General features: G+C 49.0%; 1 protein-coding gene across 1 annotated transcript in view; it reads left to right on the top strand.

Moving 5' to 3' along the window:
• CSMD2 (CUB and Sushi multiple domains 2) overlaps window positions 1–16082 on the top strand; it is a 676035-nt gene that overhangs the window by 404022 nt on the left and 255931 nt on the right. The window contains 1 exon segment of the mRNA XM_061120111.1: window positions 5079–5261. Coding sequence (XP_060976094.1) covers window positions 5079–5261 — 183 coding nt within the window.

Genomic DNA, 16082 nt, shown 5'->3' on the forward strand with positions numbered 1-16082 from the left:
CATCACCTTGCTTTTCCATTTCTCAGCCTCCTTACCTCCTGTGGGTAGGGACCTTGCTCTCCGCACCTGTGAAGCCTCGATTCCACTCATCCTGCTCTGAAGCCCCTTGTGCCTTCTGCTCCTCCACCCACTCCTCCCTCTACTCCGTTCCCATCCTTCTCTCGGCTTCTCCATTCCCCATCCCCTCCTCTTCCTACTCTGTTCACTTCCTTCCACCATCAGCCTTGGCCCCTAGCCTCACCCATCAGCTGTTCTTCAATCAGTAGCCTCACCTCCCTGCCCACTGCCCTTCCTTTTCTCCACGTGCACGTGAACCAGTATACGAGGGCTCTGGGACAAGCCACACGGCCCTGCTCACGGGTGTCCCTGTAAACTAGCTGACCCCGTCCGTGGACCCGGGGTCCATGGCCGTGCGTCCAGCCACGATTCCTCTTCTCCAGGGGACTGTGGCAGACATTCTGCTCAACGCTGCCTCCTTTTCCCCACGAGTGGTCCCCCGCCTGCAGCAAACATCACGACCCATCCTCCTCCTCCGCTGGTAGTGTAGAGCCTGTGTCATCACAAGAGCTCCTTCAGCCTCCTGCTCTCCTCCCTGAAAGGTCGCTGTGGTCACCTCTGCCCCCCCCCCCCCGTCACGAGGGAAGGGGAGCTTCCTGATCTCTAGGGCAAGCCCCCAGCGTGCCCTGGTCCCGGGTCTCCTGCCTTCTCCAGAACCTCACACTGTCACTGTCCATTTCAGCTGACCATTCAGTGTCTCTCGTTCAGCCATATTCTCCATGTCTGTCTCTCCCTCTCTCCCCCTCCCCATCATGTAATTACAGTCTAGTTTATTCAACTTTAAAAACCCTGCTCCACTGCCCCCTCAAGCCCACAGTCCTGTCCTCGTAAGTTGCCACCTGACTTCTCGCTATTCGTTCACTTTGAAGAAGTGCTTTCTTCATGAGTCACCTCCTCTTTGTGGATCACCTTCCGCATTAAAATCCACACTGAGATGCCTAGTGAAATGAAACTCTTTCCCGAGTCCCCACCCTCTGCCATTGTCTGCACTCTGAAGTCCAGTCTCATCAGCAGGTCGCACAGGCCCTTTTGTGGGTTGGCCCTGCCTGCCTCTTCCGGTCTCATGTCTCATCACCTTGTGGAAAGTACTCATGCTTATAGAAAGGCAACATGGCGTGGTGGTGAAGAGCCCTGGAACCACACAAACTGGGTTTGGACCTTAGATTCACCATTTCCAGGCTATATGCTGCTGCTGCTGCTAAGTCACTTCAGTCGTGTCCAACTCTGTGCGATCCCATAGACGGCAGCCCGCCAGGCTCCCCCGTCCCTGGGATTCTCCAGGCAAGAATACTGGAGTGGGTTGCCATTTCCTTCTCCAATTCCAAGCTATATAACCCTGGGTAATTGCAAGACCTCTCTGTGCCTCGGTTTCCTCACCTTTAAAATGGGGATGGTAGTACCTAGCTCACAGTGGCAGTGTAAGGATGAAAGGAGTCAACCGTAGGTAAAATGCTCAGAGCAGCCGCCAGCACATAGAGTAGTTAGTTCTAGAATTACTAATTCGTGTGATCACAGTGATGAGTTACCATCACTGCCAGTCTTGCAGTCCTGCCAGCAGTCTGACCTCTGTGACTCTGCGCCGGCTCCTCCAGCACAGGGAGGGTCCTCCTCTCCTCTCCCTCCCACTAACGCCTTTCTCTTTTTCCCAACTTTATTGAGATGTAATTAACACATAACATTGTGTCAATTTGAGGTGAACAACGTGTTGATTAAATATGTGCATATATTGTGAAATGATTACTACAGGAAGGTTAGTTAATACACCCATCACGCATCACCTTACAACGTGTGTGTGTGTGTGTTGAAGACTTTTAAGATCTACTCTCTTAGTAACTTACAAGAATACAACCACAGTGTCATTCACCAGAATCACCATGCTATGCAGCACCTCCCCTGACTTACTCATCTTATGTTTGGAATTTCGTGTCTTTCACACACCTGTACCCGTTCCCCCACTCCCACACTTCCACCCCCCACCCACAACCACCATTCTACTCTGTTTCTATGAGTTCATTTTTTCTCTTTTTAGATTCCACTTATAAGTGAGATCATCTGGCATTTGTCTCTTTCACTTAGCTTAACGCCCACAAGGTTCATCCACGTCACAAATGGCAGAATTTCCTTCTTTGTGGCTAAAAATATCCCAGTGTACATGTATGCCACATTTTCTTTATCTGTTCATCCATCAGGGGACATGTAGGTTGTTTCTAGGTCTCGGCTGTTTCGAATATTACTGCAATGAATCCCACTTGTTCTTTTTACCTGTTGGCTCCCGCACAGACTTCAGGCCTCAGCTTAGACATCACCTCCTCCAAGAAGTCTTCCCTGATGCCTGGGCTGAGACTGGGCTGAGACGAGAGAGGCATGGGGGCACCCAAACTCAGCAATAAATAATATTGGATTGGCCAAAAATTCATGTAGGTTTTTCCATAACTTCTGATGGAAAAGCCCAAATAAATTTTTGGCCAGCCCAATATTTTAATGTTCTAATTTTTAAAAACCAAGATGAATGCAAAATATCCAACATTTTTAAAAAATCTCAGTAGTGACTCTGATGCCCAAGACTAGGATGAGGCAAGCAAGGTGAGTCATCAAGTGCTGAGTCAGATCTGGTCTTTTTCTTAAGTTCTAGTGTCTTTCTTCCTGTTGGATTTGATTGACCGGCATCAATTTTGATTTTCTAAAAAACAAGACACTGCACTAAGGCTGAGTTTCTGGTGCTCCCTAAAATTTTGCGCCCAAGGTTAGTGCCTCACTACCCACACTCCCTCTCCAGCCCCACCTTCCAAGTGTGGGTTGTGAGCACCTTGTGTCATGAACACTAGCTTCCTGGCCTAGACTGTTTAGTCTTTGAGACCAGAGCCCACGTCCAGGTCTCAAGTGTCTGGCACAGAGACTGGCACGTCGTAGGTGCTCATTCTGTGCTTCTGGTCATCCTGACAGCAGGAGGAATGGGATGGGTGTGGACAGGGCCAGGCCTTCCCAGTGGAGAGAGCAGAGTGACTTCCTTCCTCCCCCTCAGGATGCTGCTGCCCTCAAGCCGGTCACACCCCCGGACTAGCGGATGCAGTCTGGGGCGCAGGCCCGTAGACCCACATTTACCTCTTCTGCAGCATCCCTGGGCCTCCCCCGGGCACCTTACAGCTGGGTCCCCTCCCAGACAGTGAGTTGCAGCTCTGCCTTCACACGTGGGTGTGACACAGCTCTGTCACACGTGTGTGACTTCTGCAGCTCTCAGCCGGCCTGCAGTGGAAGTCTTCGCCAAGGTCCCGTGTCCCTGAGAGAGCATGCTTGGGGACACCGCAGGAGGGAGGGGGCCTTGCCGCTCGCTTCTCCAGGCTGACTCGTCTCGGGGCCTCTGCTTCCGTTTCTTCAGATCTCCTGGGGCTCCGGGAGCTGGAGCAGAGGGGCCACCTTCCCGGGAGAGCCTCCCTGGCTGCCCTCCCCCGGCCCCGGTAGGAGAAGAGCTGGCTTCAGAGGGGGGTTGACTTCTGCTTTCAGGTGTGCGTTGAGCGAGCCGTCAGGGGCATGCCTGAGAGGAGGGGAGGGTGAGCTGACCCGCACTGGAGTCCTCAGGCCTCCTTCCTGGCCACACAGACCCTCTTTTCCCCAAAACCAAGGACAGCAAGAGCTGTTTGACTTAGATCTCTCTCTCTCACACACACACACAATGACTTCTCTCTCTCACACACACTGCCCCTCTGTCTTTCTCATACACACACACTCTGACTCTAACACACACACACTCTCTCTCTCACACACACACACTCACGCAATCCCAGCCAAAGAACACCTCGTTCTGCCTGCTCTCAGCAGCGGGCTGGAGGCCCTGGCTTGGGGGAGGGGGACCATGAAGGTGACAGTGTTCACCGTCACTGTCCAGATAAGGCAGCAGCACCTGGGGCTCGCCTGACCCGAACCCAGGACCCAGCAGCTGTGGTGAGAGAGTTCTTTGCAGAATCACCCCTGCCAGGGCCACGCACAGCAACTTTGGGGACCGTGGCCCCGACAGCCCATAACGGCGCCCACGGAAAAGGCAGGGTCGCTTTGGCCTGACAGTCCTGGGAAGGTGTCCAAAAACTCCCACCACTCCAGCCCCCTGAATCACAGGACTCCTGCTGTCCTCACCTCACCATCTGTCACTTCATTCATGACTCGGAGTCCTTCCTGCAGGGCGCCTTCCTCCAGGGATCCGAGCTCCTCCTCCCAACCCCCTCCCCTCCTCCGCTCCTGCTCCTCATCTCTCACATCACCAAACTCGTAGAAGTGCGGGGGCAACTCCGGAGGAAACTCCAGGGCCGTGGCCAGGACAGAGGACTTCCCCGGAGTGTCTCAGTCCTGTCTGACTCTCCCACCAGGCCGTCCACCCGTCACGCCCCTGAGTCCAGACCTCCAGAGCTGTCTGGGGGAACCCACTCGCTGTGTGACTCACCACTGTTGGATCCCATGAACTTTAAAAGCATACTTAATGAGTCCTTTGTTTTTCATTTTACCTGCTCCCATCTCAAGCAGAATTAAAAATATATCTTCGTGAAAGTGCTTCCAGGTCAGAAGGCAGTGGATATTGATTCTCACATCATCTCTGGGTGGGGAAAGGCAGGCAGCAAAGGCAGCCTCCCTCCCATCTTGTTCTTGCCTCCACTGCTCAGGAAGGGACTCAGCCTGAAATCTACCAGGGAACAGGCATAATCTGAATGCAGAGTCCAGTCAGTGAAGAAGGCTCCAAACCTTGTGAACCTGTGAATTCCTAGGACGGGTATCTCGCAGAGAACCTAGACCCACCTTCCCTGAATGAAAACAGCTGAGCACCTGGAGTGTTCCTTGTGGGTGTGGAGTCCCAGAGCCGGAGGGCCCGTTCCTCCCAGGACGCTGTTTTAAACAGGACCTTGCAGGGCTTCTCATCAAAAGCCCACGGGGTCTGTCCGAGCCCAGCCCTCCTGGCGGAGGTGCAGCGTGGCGCCCCGGCTTCGGGCGGTGTGGAGTCACCACGTGTGTCTGTTTTCTCCTCTCCTCTCTTGCAGAGATCGAGCAGGGCAGCTGTGGAGATCCCGGCGTACCTGCCTACGGCCGGCGGGAAGGCTCCCGGTTCCGCCACGGGGACACCCTCCAGTTTGAGTGCCAGCCTGCCTTTGAGCTGGTGGGGCAGAAGGCAATCACGTGCCAAAAGAATAACCAGTGGTCGGCTAAGAAGCCAGGCTGCGTGTGTAAGTGAGCGGGGAGGGGGGCCGCTTCTACTGAGCAGCTGGGGACCCCTGTCCTAGCTTATCTGGGGGCCCCGTCCTTGGGAACCTCGTAGGGTCGTAACCACAGTTTCACTCTGATTGGTTTCTTCTCTTTCTTGAAACGTCTCTGGCTGAGTCCTCATTTCTGGCAGTGACGTGGACGGTGTAGCACTGAGCGTGCCTGCTCTTGACACTTGGGGCTCCTTCGACACCGCCTTCCTCTCCCGGTGACGCTCGCAAGCACTGTCAAACGCAGACGTTTCCTCCTCACCCTTCTGGTTGTTGGTGAGGTCACACAGTCGAGCCAGGGTGGGAGGTGCTGGCAAAGTTCGTAAGACTCTAGATGCTCTGCCAGCCTGGGGGGTACTGCAGGATACCATGGCCATGCCGGGACACACGGGTTTCATCCAATTGCTTCCTCTTGCATCAGATGTAGGGAGGGGTTGGGATCCAGCTGTCTTTGAATTGTTGATCTTTGGGAGAAAGGGTTGGAGTTGAGTGTTCTGTTCTCTGGGGACAACAAGGATTCTTTCCTTCCCTCCTCTGGGATGGTCTGACTTTGCTTTCCGGCGCAAATAATACTTTAAATAAGTCCTGGCTCCCAGGGAAATCAGCTAGCGTGAAGGGGCAGTGTGTAAAGGAGCAGGCTTGGTCTTTGTTCAGACATCAAAGGCTCCCCCTCTCTGGGCTATCATCTCTTTTTCTCCCAACGCTCACCCCCGCCACCCTCCATCTCTTACAATCTGCTTCCCCCAGGGAAAGGCCGACAGCCCGACTTCTCTTCTCCCTTCTCAGTGGGTTTCTCAGGTGCTGCCTCATAGAGAATGTTAGCCCCTCGCAGCAGGGAGAGGAGTAACCTGGGAGACTGTAAGGAATATCTGTGATGATGGAGAGTTTGGCTCAGGAGTGGCTGATCCGGGTCATACCACAGTGACTACTTCTCGAACAACCAAAATATCACTTTGTGTAGTTGGCAAAGCATTTTTGATGACTTGTGAGTTTTATGTAAAGATTCTTGCAGAGGTTTTTAAAGATCAGATTGCTCTTAGATGCACATTAAGCAAATCAAATTATCGAAAAATATATTGGCGTGAAATCAGTCACGGCTCTCTGGCCTGATGTGGTTAGAACATAGTGCCTGAGAACATGCACCCTTGGGAGCTGGGGGTGGGGGGCGGGGGGCGGGGGAGGTTAGCAGGGAGCAGGGCTGGGCAGGTTCAGAGATGAGCCTAGGGCGGAATGGGCAGGTTGAGTGGAGCCCTGCAGAGCGGGTCAGAGTCAGGACCTCAGAAGGCAAAAGGTCTGGACTGCAGGAGTCCCAAGTAGCATGGGGGCTCCATCTCTGAAATCCATCTGGGTGAAACAAGGCAGGGAGAACTGGAAAGGGTCAGACGTCTCGCGCAGAGAGCTGGCAGGAGTGAAGTGTGCCTCAGAGCCAGCCGGTGACTTAGAACCAAGATAAAGCTCCCTGCTCCACAAACTGAGAAATGCAGGTAGTGGAATGCTGCCTCCGGGAGGCGGGGGGTGGGGGGTGCCTGTCACTCAAGCTCTCCAGGAATTTATTTGACCCTTTGGCTCTTAGAAGTAGTTTCAGGAAATCTCTCTGAAAACTTCAGTCAGTGCTGCTCAGCAGGCCCTCTGCTTCCAGGAGGAAAGCTGACAGGATGTTGAGCACTGCTTACAATCAGCTGAGAAGAAGCAGAGGGCAGAGGGGTCCTGGCGGGTACCGGGGCGGTGCTCTCTGTGGTTTAAAACAAGGAGGAGAAGCCTAAGGCTTATTGATGAGAACCGGGAAGCAGGCACTCTGGGGGTGGGGGGAGGGGGGGAGGATGGCACTTCTTCCAGATGATTCTGAGAGATGGGGGTGATATCCCCAAGGTACTGCCATCACTCAGGTATTTCTGATCGTGTCGGTGTAACAGACATGGCTGGAGTCTCAGGGATGCTGGCTCCGGTGGAGGAGGCCCGAGAGGACATGCTGGCCCCAGGCTTTTGCACCATGAGCAAGGTGCCATCTGTCAGCTCCCTCTCTACTGAGTCCCTAGCCCCTAATCTGATGCATCCCTGGGTCTCAGGCTTTGCCTTCCGGGAACTTCCGGTCTAACTCATGGTGAAAGATGGTACTAAGAAGATCTGGGTGCGCTGAGAGAATTAGGGATTCAGCATCTGGAGACCTGTGTCTTAGTCTCGGCTCAGTTTCCTGGCTCCGGCCAGGGCAGCTTCTCTCTGAAGTTTGCTTTGCTGATCTATCTGATGGGGTTGCACTCCCCAATTCTAAGCCTCTGTGATCATATTTACAGAAAAAGACAACTATGACATGGACAGTCCTCACATTTTCCATCATGAACACTTGAAAACCACTTTCTAAAGTGGGTCATTTATACAGAGCTCATTCTTCGAGGGATAAAGTTAAAATGTGGCATTCTTCTCCTGACCCCAGATCAAATATTTATTATAGTGTGTGATCCTATAATAGATGTGTGATCCTATAATAGTGTGTGATCCGTAGAAAAAAAGGACAATATCTGTAAGCATTTATAACAATATAGAATAGTCCAGCCAGTCTCTGTGTTTTATAATATGGTCATAAATGTACATAAAAAAGCACCTCTAGCAAATGTCAGCTTAAGTGCCCTAAGTTTCAACATTAGTCACGATAAATATTAACACAATATTTAGCAAACAATGTCATTCTTTCCTTCTGAGGGTGTAGAAGAGGACTTGAAGTTGGGGGGTGTTTTGAAGGCCCAGATTTCTTTGAACATTTGTCCAGAGAAGTGCACAGCAGTGCATTGTTCTTCTCTTGAAACATTTTCTTCAAAACAGTTCCTTACTCTGGAATGGCCCTGCCGAGACGACACAAGTACACTCTTGCCTTCTTGTTCCAAAACATTTTCTGTAGCAAGCAGGGACTTCGGAATCATTTTGTTGGCTTGTGAGCTGTCTTCACAGTAGTAGATGCTCAGTAGATGGTCTTTTTTTTTCAATCTCGATTTTAAAGAAGATGATGTTCCTCACCGTGAGAAGCATTCTGAAAGAAAGGATAAAACCGGCATCTTTTCTCTTCCTCTCTCCTCCTCCTTGGCCGATTCACATCTCCAGGGATCGCTGCTCCAACGCAGGTGGCAGCAATGGCACTTCCCATCCATTCAGCGGTATTCATACTGCGTGTCTACCCTGTGCCAGGCTCTACCTGGAGAACTGGTGCTCAACCCGGGGTCCTGAGGAGAAAGCGCCCCCCAGGTTTCAAACAACCCTTCACCTTCCCAGAAATTCTGCCTGTTTCCCCGGCTTCCTTACAAAAGCACCATATGGGAGCCTCTCCCATATAACCCTGTCCCCTTCTTTCTCCACAACAAGAGATACAATAGAAGGAAGATACAAATAACCTATGGTGGCTTGCACAACACTTGATGCTTTGTTGACAGGCTAGCAGAACACTTCACACTTCATAAGGAAGCCAGGAAACCAATTATCAGTCCATTAGCAGCCACTTGCAGAAGAAGTTTCAAAACAGCCTTCACCAGAGAAATGCCAAGACCTCGCAGATGCCAGCTTCCCTTGGCCATTTTGTAAACCACCAAGAGAAGGCGTGAATCCTAATTGCTCGGTTCCTAATGTATATGGCATAGGTGTGAAATGAGAATACACAGGATGCATACAGTGTGAGTTACAAATCAGCAAGCGGTCCTTGAGAGACCAGGGAAGGGAGACGTCGGTCCTCAGGGGCTCAGGGAAAGTGTCACAGAGGATACGGGCTGGAGGGTTGGGAGGTAAAGGAGGGTGCTCCATGCAGGGATGCTGCAGGATATGGTCCTCTTATAGCACCCTCCCGACCTTTCCCCGCTGAATTACGCCCCTCAACCACTCCCTGTCCACGCTCTGGACACACACACACACTCAGATTTCTTTCTGGTCAGAGGAATGGACTGAGTCCTCGGGTCACTGGGATTCTCAACCTCAGCACTACTGACCTTTGGGGCCAGATAATTCTTTTGTGGGAGGTGGTCTTGTGCATTTTAGGATGTTTTAGCTGCATCCCTCCTGTCCCACTAGAAGCCAGAAGCACACACCGCGCCCCCCACCCACTACTAGCTGTGACAGTCAAATACGTCTCCAGACGTTGCCTGTATCCTCAGGGGGAAAAGTCACCCAGGATGGAGAACCACCAGTATAGGATAAGCTGGTCTTGTCAGATTCTAAAGACGATGAAATCTGTGTATTTGCGTTTTAAGTTAGGTCGTGATTAGAAACTATAGAATTGTGACGGTGAGGAAGCATGGGGTAAAGGAAGATGCCAGTATGTCTTACATGTTTTGTCATTGGGAAGATAGGACTCTTCCCTACAGCATCATGGAATATTTATTCTCTTATTTTACAGATGATAACAAAGCTCAACTAGGCTCAGAGATTATAGAACCTTAGATGATGGGTTGGAATTTGAACTGTTAACTGACAGTTGGCTTCTGTTCCAAATGTACACTCTCTCTATTGCCCCAGATTTCCAGAATTCAAGAGGTCAGTAAGGACATCGAGAGCTTAGGAGGACAACATTAGTCCAGACTGAGAAACAAACAGTGGTCTGAGCTACTCCCACAAAGTAACAGAAATTGACAAGAATGAAACAAATTCATGAGGACTAGATCCATGACCCTTGTTGGGACTACACTGGTATTTGCACTTGTTGTTCAGTCACCAAGTTGTGTCTGACTCCTCGTGACCCCATGGACTGCAGCTTGCCAGGCTTCCCTGTCCCTCACTGTTTCCCAGAGTTTGCCCGAGTTCATGTCCATTGAGTCAATGATGCCATCCAATCGTCTCATCCTCTGTCACCCTCTTCTCCTCCTGCCCTCGATCTTTCCCAGCATCAGGGCCTTTTCCAATGACTCAGCTGTTCGCATCAGGTGGCCAAAGGATTAGAGCTTCAGCATCAGTCCTTCCAAAGAGTATTCAGGTTGCAATATACCTTTGTTGAAGGCATTTTTTTCATCTTTACTTTTTCTCATTCCTTCTACTTACCATCCATTTATCCATCCATTTTGATGTGTTGAGCACCTACTATATACCAAGTCAACTGCATGAGTAGTTGTGGCTAATCCTGGTAAAATTCTAAACTGGGGGACCTCTAGGGATGATCCTGCTCAGACTGAGGGGGAGAGATCTTAGTGCCATGTCCATACAATGTACTGTAACTCTTTCAAGGAGTATCTGGAGTCCAAGGACCTCTATTCAGCACAGGCTTTTTGTATACTCTAGTATTTTAGAAGTTTAAATTAATAAGATATTCCTAATTTCACTTCCTTCAACCAAAGCCAATTTCAAATTTGTGGATTCCTTTCTGATTCTTACCTATGCACACACATATTTCATATGGTTTTAATCAAAGTGAACATACCATCTTGCATTCTGTCTTTTGAAGTTCGTGGTTTTAATCAAAGTGAACATATCATCTTGCATTCTGTCTTTTGAATTTCATATTATATTGCATATCTTGTCATGTTACCAGATGTCTTTTGTACTTTACCAGTCTTAAAATCTATGGAATATTCTGTCTAGCAAGTGGACCATGATGTAGCCAGTTATCCTCTGGGGGAAATGCAATATAGCTCAATTATTTTTATATAAGCTTTTAACATCCTCAAGCCTGCATGCTCATGTGTGCTCAGTCATGTCTGACTCTGTGATCTCATGGACTATAACCCACCAGGCTTCTCTGTCATGGAATTTTCCAGGCAAGAACACAGGAGTGAGTTGCCATTCATTCTCCAGGGGATCTTCCTGATCCAGAGATCGAACCTGCATCTTTTGCATCTCCTGCATTAGCAGGCAGATTCTTTACCATCTGAGCCACCCGGAACCCCATCCTCAAGCATATGACTTTTTTATATCTTTTCTTGAATTTTGTCCTTGAGGTAAATTTCCAGAAATGAGGTTGTTGGGCCAGAGTAGGAACATTTAAAAATACTTGTATCATTCCCCCAAAATGTTCTGCCAGGTCATAATGTCAGTAACAAAATCTTGAAGGTTAAGACCAAGATTCATATAACACATGTCCTTCCCATCCAGAAATATGGCATAGATTTCTGTGTTCATCTGCTTCCATTTTTCTAAATATTAACAACTTTATCATTTTCTTCATATAGGTCACATGTATCTCCTGTAACCTTTACCAGCACCACCAAACCTCAAGTATTTGTGTGGCCTTTTAAAAATTGCTAATTTAATAGGTATAAATTGAATGCATCACTCCAGCACACCCTTGTCAACTTCCATGAAGTGCCAAATGTTATGATAAGTGCTGCGAATCTAGAGATGAATTGGGCACAGCCCTTGACCTCAAAGAGCTCACTTTCACATGAAGATAGACATAATTATGTAAATTAAAGTGGGCTCTTGTGGTTCAAAGTTTACTTTTTCGTCTAGAAAGGATTGGTGAATCAGATGCGTTCAGAAACTGCCCCATGCAGGTTCATCTTTTATTTGACACATATTCATTGAGGTCCAGAGATGTGGCAGGCATCACAGGAGGTGTGTAACAGGGGAGCAACAACCCTTCTGTTCATAGAGCATAGGCTTTCATCAATGCTGTTAGAACAGTTGGGCCTCAAAGATGGGAGGACAGAGTGGGGGCCCTACTGGGAAGAAAGCTGCTCCAGTGGCAGTGCTGGGTTCTGAGAGAAGCCAGGGGGTCTGGGGCTCTGCAAAAGGACGATGTTCATTGGATTCATTGACACACATATGCACAAGTGTGCACACACATGTACCGTCTCTAAGTACTTGGTGTGTAGTGGTTCCAAAAGGGGTTGGCTGCTCCCAACGTGAGTGAGTGAAAGAAGGGAGGTAGGGTCCATGGGAGTAGGATCTAGAGAGAGACTGCTGGGTATGCATGGCTGGACGCGTGTCCCTGTTGGAGCAAGAGGTGTCAGGATTTCCATTACAGGACTCTGGTCCTGGCCTTTCTCCAGCTGGCCGGGGTCCAGCCCTGCCCCGCAGGGACTTGGAGCATTTGCTGTTTGCAACCCCTGGGTAACAACTGCCTGTCCTGACATGTGGCTATGAGAGTGTCGTGTTGGAGTTTTCCTTTTCAATTTGAAGGCTCTTTCTATTTGATGTTTTCCCCAATCTCCAGCTTTCTTTTTTCTGTTTTGCTAGTTTGCATTGTACAGTTGTTTTACATATTTATGCAGACAAATCTCTCCATATTTGTGATTTCTTTTCAAAGCTGACAAAGTTATCATTCTGCCACCGATCTGAAAAAACAGTCTGTTCTATTTTTGGTTATTTGTCAGTAATTTGATTTTTTTTAAATATAATTTGTTAATCCATCTGGAGTTTATTTAGATGAATGTATGATATTGTCCAAACTATTACACAGTTTTCCAACACACAATTTATTAAGTAATTCATTTCCCTTTTGATTTGAGGCAAATGAATTATTCTATCACATTCTGAATCCTCGGATGTAGTTAAGTCTGTTTCTTGACTCACCGCTTTGTTCTGCTGCTCATTTCTATCTTAGCACTGGTATTGAATAATTTTAATTGTTGTTTTATAATATGTTCTAATATCTGGCAGAGCTGGAAACTACTCCTTCCTCCGTTAATTATTTTCTCTTTCAGAATATTCATTGTTATTCTCATCTGTTTGCTGTTCAAGATTAATTTTAGAATCATTTTGTCATAGTAAAAAAAATCCTATTGGGATTTTGTACGTGTGCTCCTATTAAACTATAAATTAACTTCAGGAAAATAGGCATTTTTATACTACACAGCCTTCCCATCCTGAAACACGATGTGTCACTCTTTTGTTCATCTACTTTCATTTTTCTAAATATAACAGCTTTGTGGTTTTCTTCTTCATATAGGTCACATACTTCACTTGCTAGCTGTATTTTTAAACAGGCAGCTGCTTTTTCACTCCCCTCCCACCTCGACCGCAATGCCCTGTTCACACGTGAGGCATGTCCAGTTTTCCCTCTACGTGGCTGAACCCTCGCATCCCCCATAAATATTTAACCCCAAGTTTTCCAGGACAAGTGCAGTTTCAAGCATCCTTTCCTTCATCCCAGAAAATATGATCACAATAACTAGAGTCCTTGGAAACTGCCTCTTTCAAATGTTCAGAGAGAACTGGGATCAGCTGGGGTTTGAAAGCGTCAGCCTCAGTATGACAGATAATATTCCTGGTAATTGCTTGTGATCAGGTAGGGGCCATGATAAGGGCGGTGTGAGCTCCCTCTGCTGATAGAACGTTCTCCTTATTTCTCTGGGCTTCCATAAAGGTCCCATGATCCCACATGTGTCCCTGGAAGAGAAGCAGAGAACCTGGAGATGGCGTTGGTCCAACTTTGTCAATTTCAGGTCGATTCCTAGAAGTTGAACAGGATGGTTTCAGGCCTCCTTCCTCTGTTGCCCGGTCCCCCAGCACATGGGCACTGAAGACGTGTGCTAGTGTGTGGTGGAGCTGGGGGTGCCTGCTCTGTAGACCGTCTGCAGTAACTCAAAGGGTTCGTTTTCCAGAGCAGAAAGTCCTGGCAGTGACGTGAGGTGGGAACTGTCTGTATCTGCTCCTGCAGTGGGGAATAGGCACTACAGTCGGGGCTGTGAAGCCTGCTGGGGCCACAAGGGTGGCCTGGGAAGAAGAACCTGGAGTTGAGGGAGACTGGGGCTGAGAGAACTGACCCTGGATGAACAGATGGCTCATGAAGAGGCCTGCCAGTATTTGCAATCAGAATATCCAAGGAAATAGCTTCAACACTTGTCTCACCAGGCTAGAGTGGGTCCTACATTGCTTGTTACCATTGTTCTTAAATAGGCAGATACTTGATGGGGGAAGGTGGCCTCTGGTCCTCACCAGGGGAAGATCGTCTACCCGGGCAGGCCATCCCAGCCACGACAAGAGGCTGCCTTTTCATTAAGAGCTTCTCTCACAGCAGGGACTGGAGAGGAAACCAAGAATCAGGAAAGCAGCCCAGTCCCTGGACTGGGGCATACATGGTGGGGCAGAGACGGCAGGTGGGGAGGGTCCGGAAACTCTGTGCGCCTATGGGTGCGCCAGGCTCCTCACAAGCCCACAAGTGCTGACTCTGGGGAGCCATACTCATATGTTACCCCACTGGTTTGAGGGGATGGGACTTCCTGTGACTGTCGGCCTTGGCTGGGCTTGGCTCAGGATCTGGCTATAAGAACTGAGGCTGTAGAACCAAGGTATTCAGTGTACTGGAGGGTTGGGGTGGAGGGTCTCATCAGGCAAAGACTGGATGGGCAAGGATGGCTCTCAAAGGAGGCTCCCAGCACATCCAAGGAAGTAGAGTCTGCACTTTTCCTACCAGGCTACTGTGGGTCACAAACATCACTTGTTACCTTTATTTTTAAATTGATACTTTATGGGGGAAGGAAGTATCTCTGGTGGCCCTGCCCGATATAAAATGAACCCCAACCCAGCTAATTATTAGAATCACTCATAGATGTTTAAAAATAGAGAATCTTGGTCTCATCCCCAGAAATCCTGATTCAGCAGGTCTGGGATGGGAGCCAGGAACTATTGTTCTAAAATCTTCCTGGATGATCTGTATCAGATTAGTGAACCCCACTAATAAGGAATACCCACTCTGTGCCAGTTGCTTGCAGGAGTGTTTGGGGTTGTTCCTGAGGGGCTTGTTCCCCTGATAGGATGGCAGCCTCTTGGGGCATGGGTTTAGAATTTATGTGGTCATATGTTGTGGTCATACGTTGCTATGAGGCTGGCATAATGTGGGTGGTTATGATGGTGGTGGCCTTCTGGCGTTGGAGGAATGTTGACCTCCATGCTGGTATCCTGGTGGGGAATGGGATGCAAAGTTCAGTATTGTGACATCACAACTCAGTGTTGCGATCACCTGCCTTTCATTTCTCTGAATTCAGCAGATGTGGAGGGGAGGTCCTGCTCCACAGCTGACATGGTGCTGCTCGGTCCTGGGACAGGGATGGGAATAATTCTCATGTGGTCCTTGTCCTCCAACAACTCATGATCTAGTGAGTGTGATAAGCACATTCTTTTATGATAAAGCAATCCTTGAGTTACTGCGATTTAGAGATGTAGCCACAAAGTGCTGCCAGTACAAAGGGAAGAAAAATTCATTCCAATTGGAAGATTCTCAGATTTCTTGGAGCATCGTGGGCAGAATTTCAGCCCAGTGAAACCCAGGAATCTATCCAGAACCAAGCTGCAAAAACAGCTTAGAACAAGGCCCAGACCAAAGGCCATATTCCTACACCTAAGAGTCCTGGTCCGAGGTATCTGGGCACCGCAGTCACCTGGGTGGACTGGGGTCTGGAAAAACTGACTAAACTTTAAGGGTCTTATCCTGCATTGTGACCTCTCCTTGAGGGTTGGGGCCGGGGAAATGGGTATATCTGCTTTTCTCACTTTAGCTTTCAGCTTTGGGATCAGAGCAAACAGGTTCTTTACCCTTTATAAAATTTTTGAATTTCTGTGTACACCAAGTGCATTCCCCATACACCAGCCCAGACCGTGCCTTTTCCACATCGCTCTGTGATGTCTACTCAGAGAGCTATGGGAGAGACCCAGAACCTCTCTAAACAGGGTCTGTTTTCACCGCTGCTGATTCAGGGGCTGGGGCTTGAAGCTCTCCCAATAACCTCCCCCATCTGTGAGCCTCTAGACAAACTTGTTATCTCACTTGGAAGTACATCCCCATCAAGCTCTAGGTGTTGTGGGTGTTTTTGGGCTCTGAGGTTCCTGGGGAAGACACTGCTCACCTTTTGTAGGGATTGGATTTCAAGGAGAACCTTGGGATACCCT

The sequence above is a fragment of the Dama dama genome, chromosome 20 (genome assembly GCF_033118175.1).
Source record: "Dama dama isolate Ldn47 chromosome 20, ASM3311817v1, whole genome shotgun sequence".
NCBI classification, from domain to species: domain Eukaryota; kingdom Metazoa; phylum Chordata; class Mammalia; order Artiodactyla; family Cervidae; genus Dama; species Dama dama.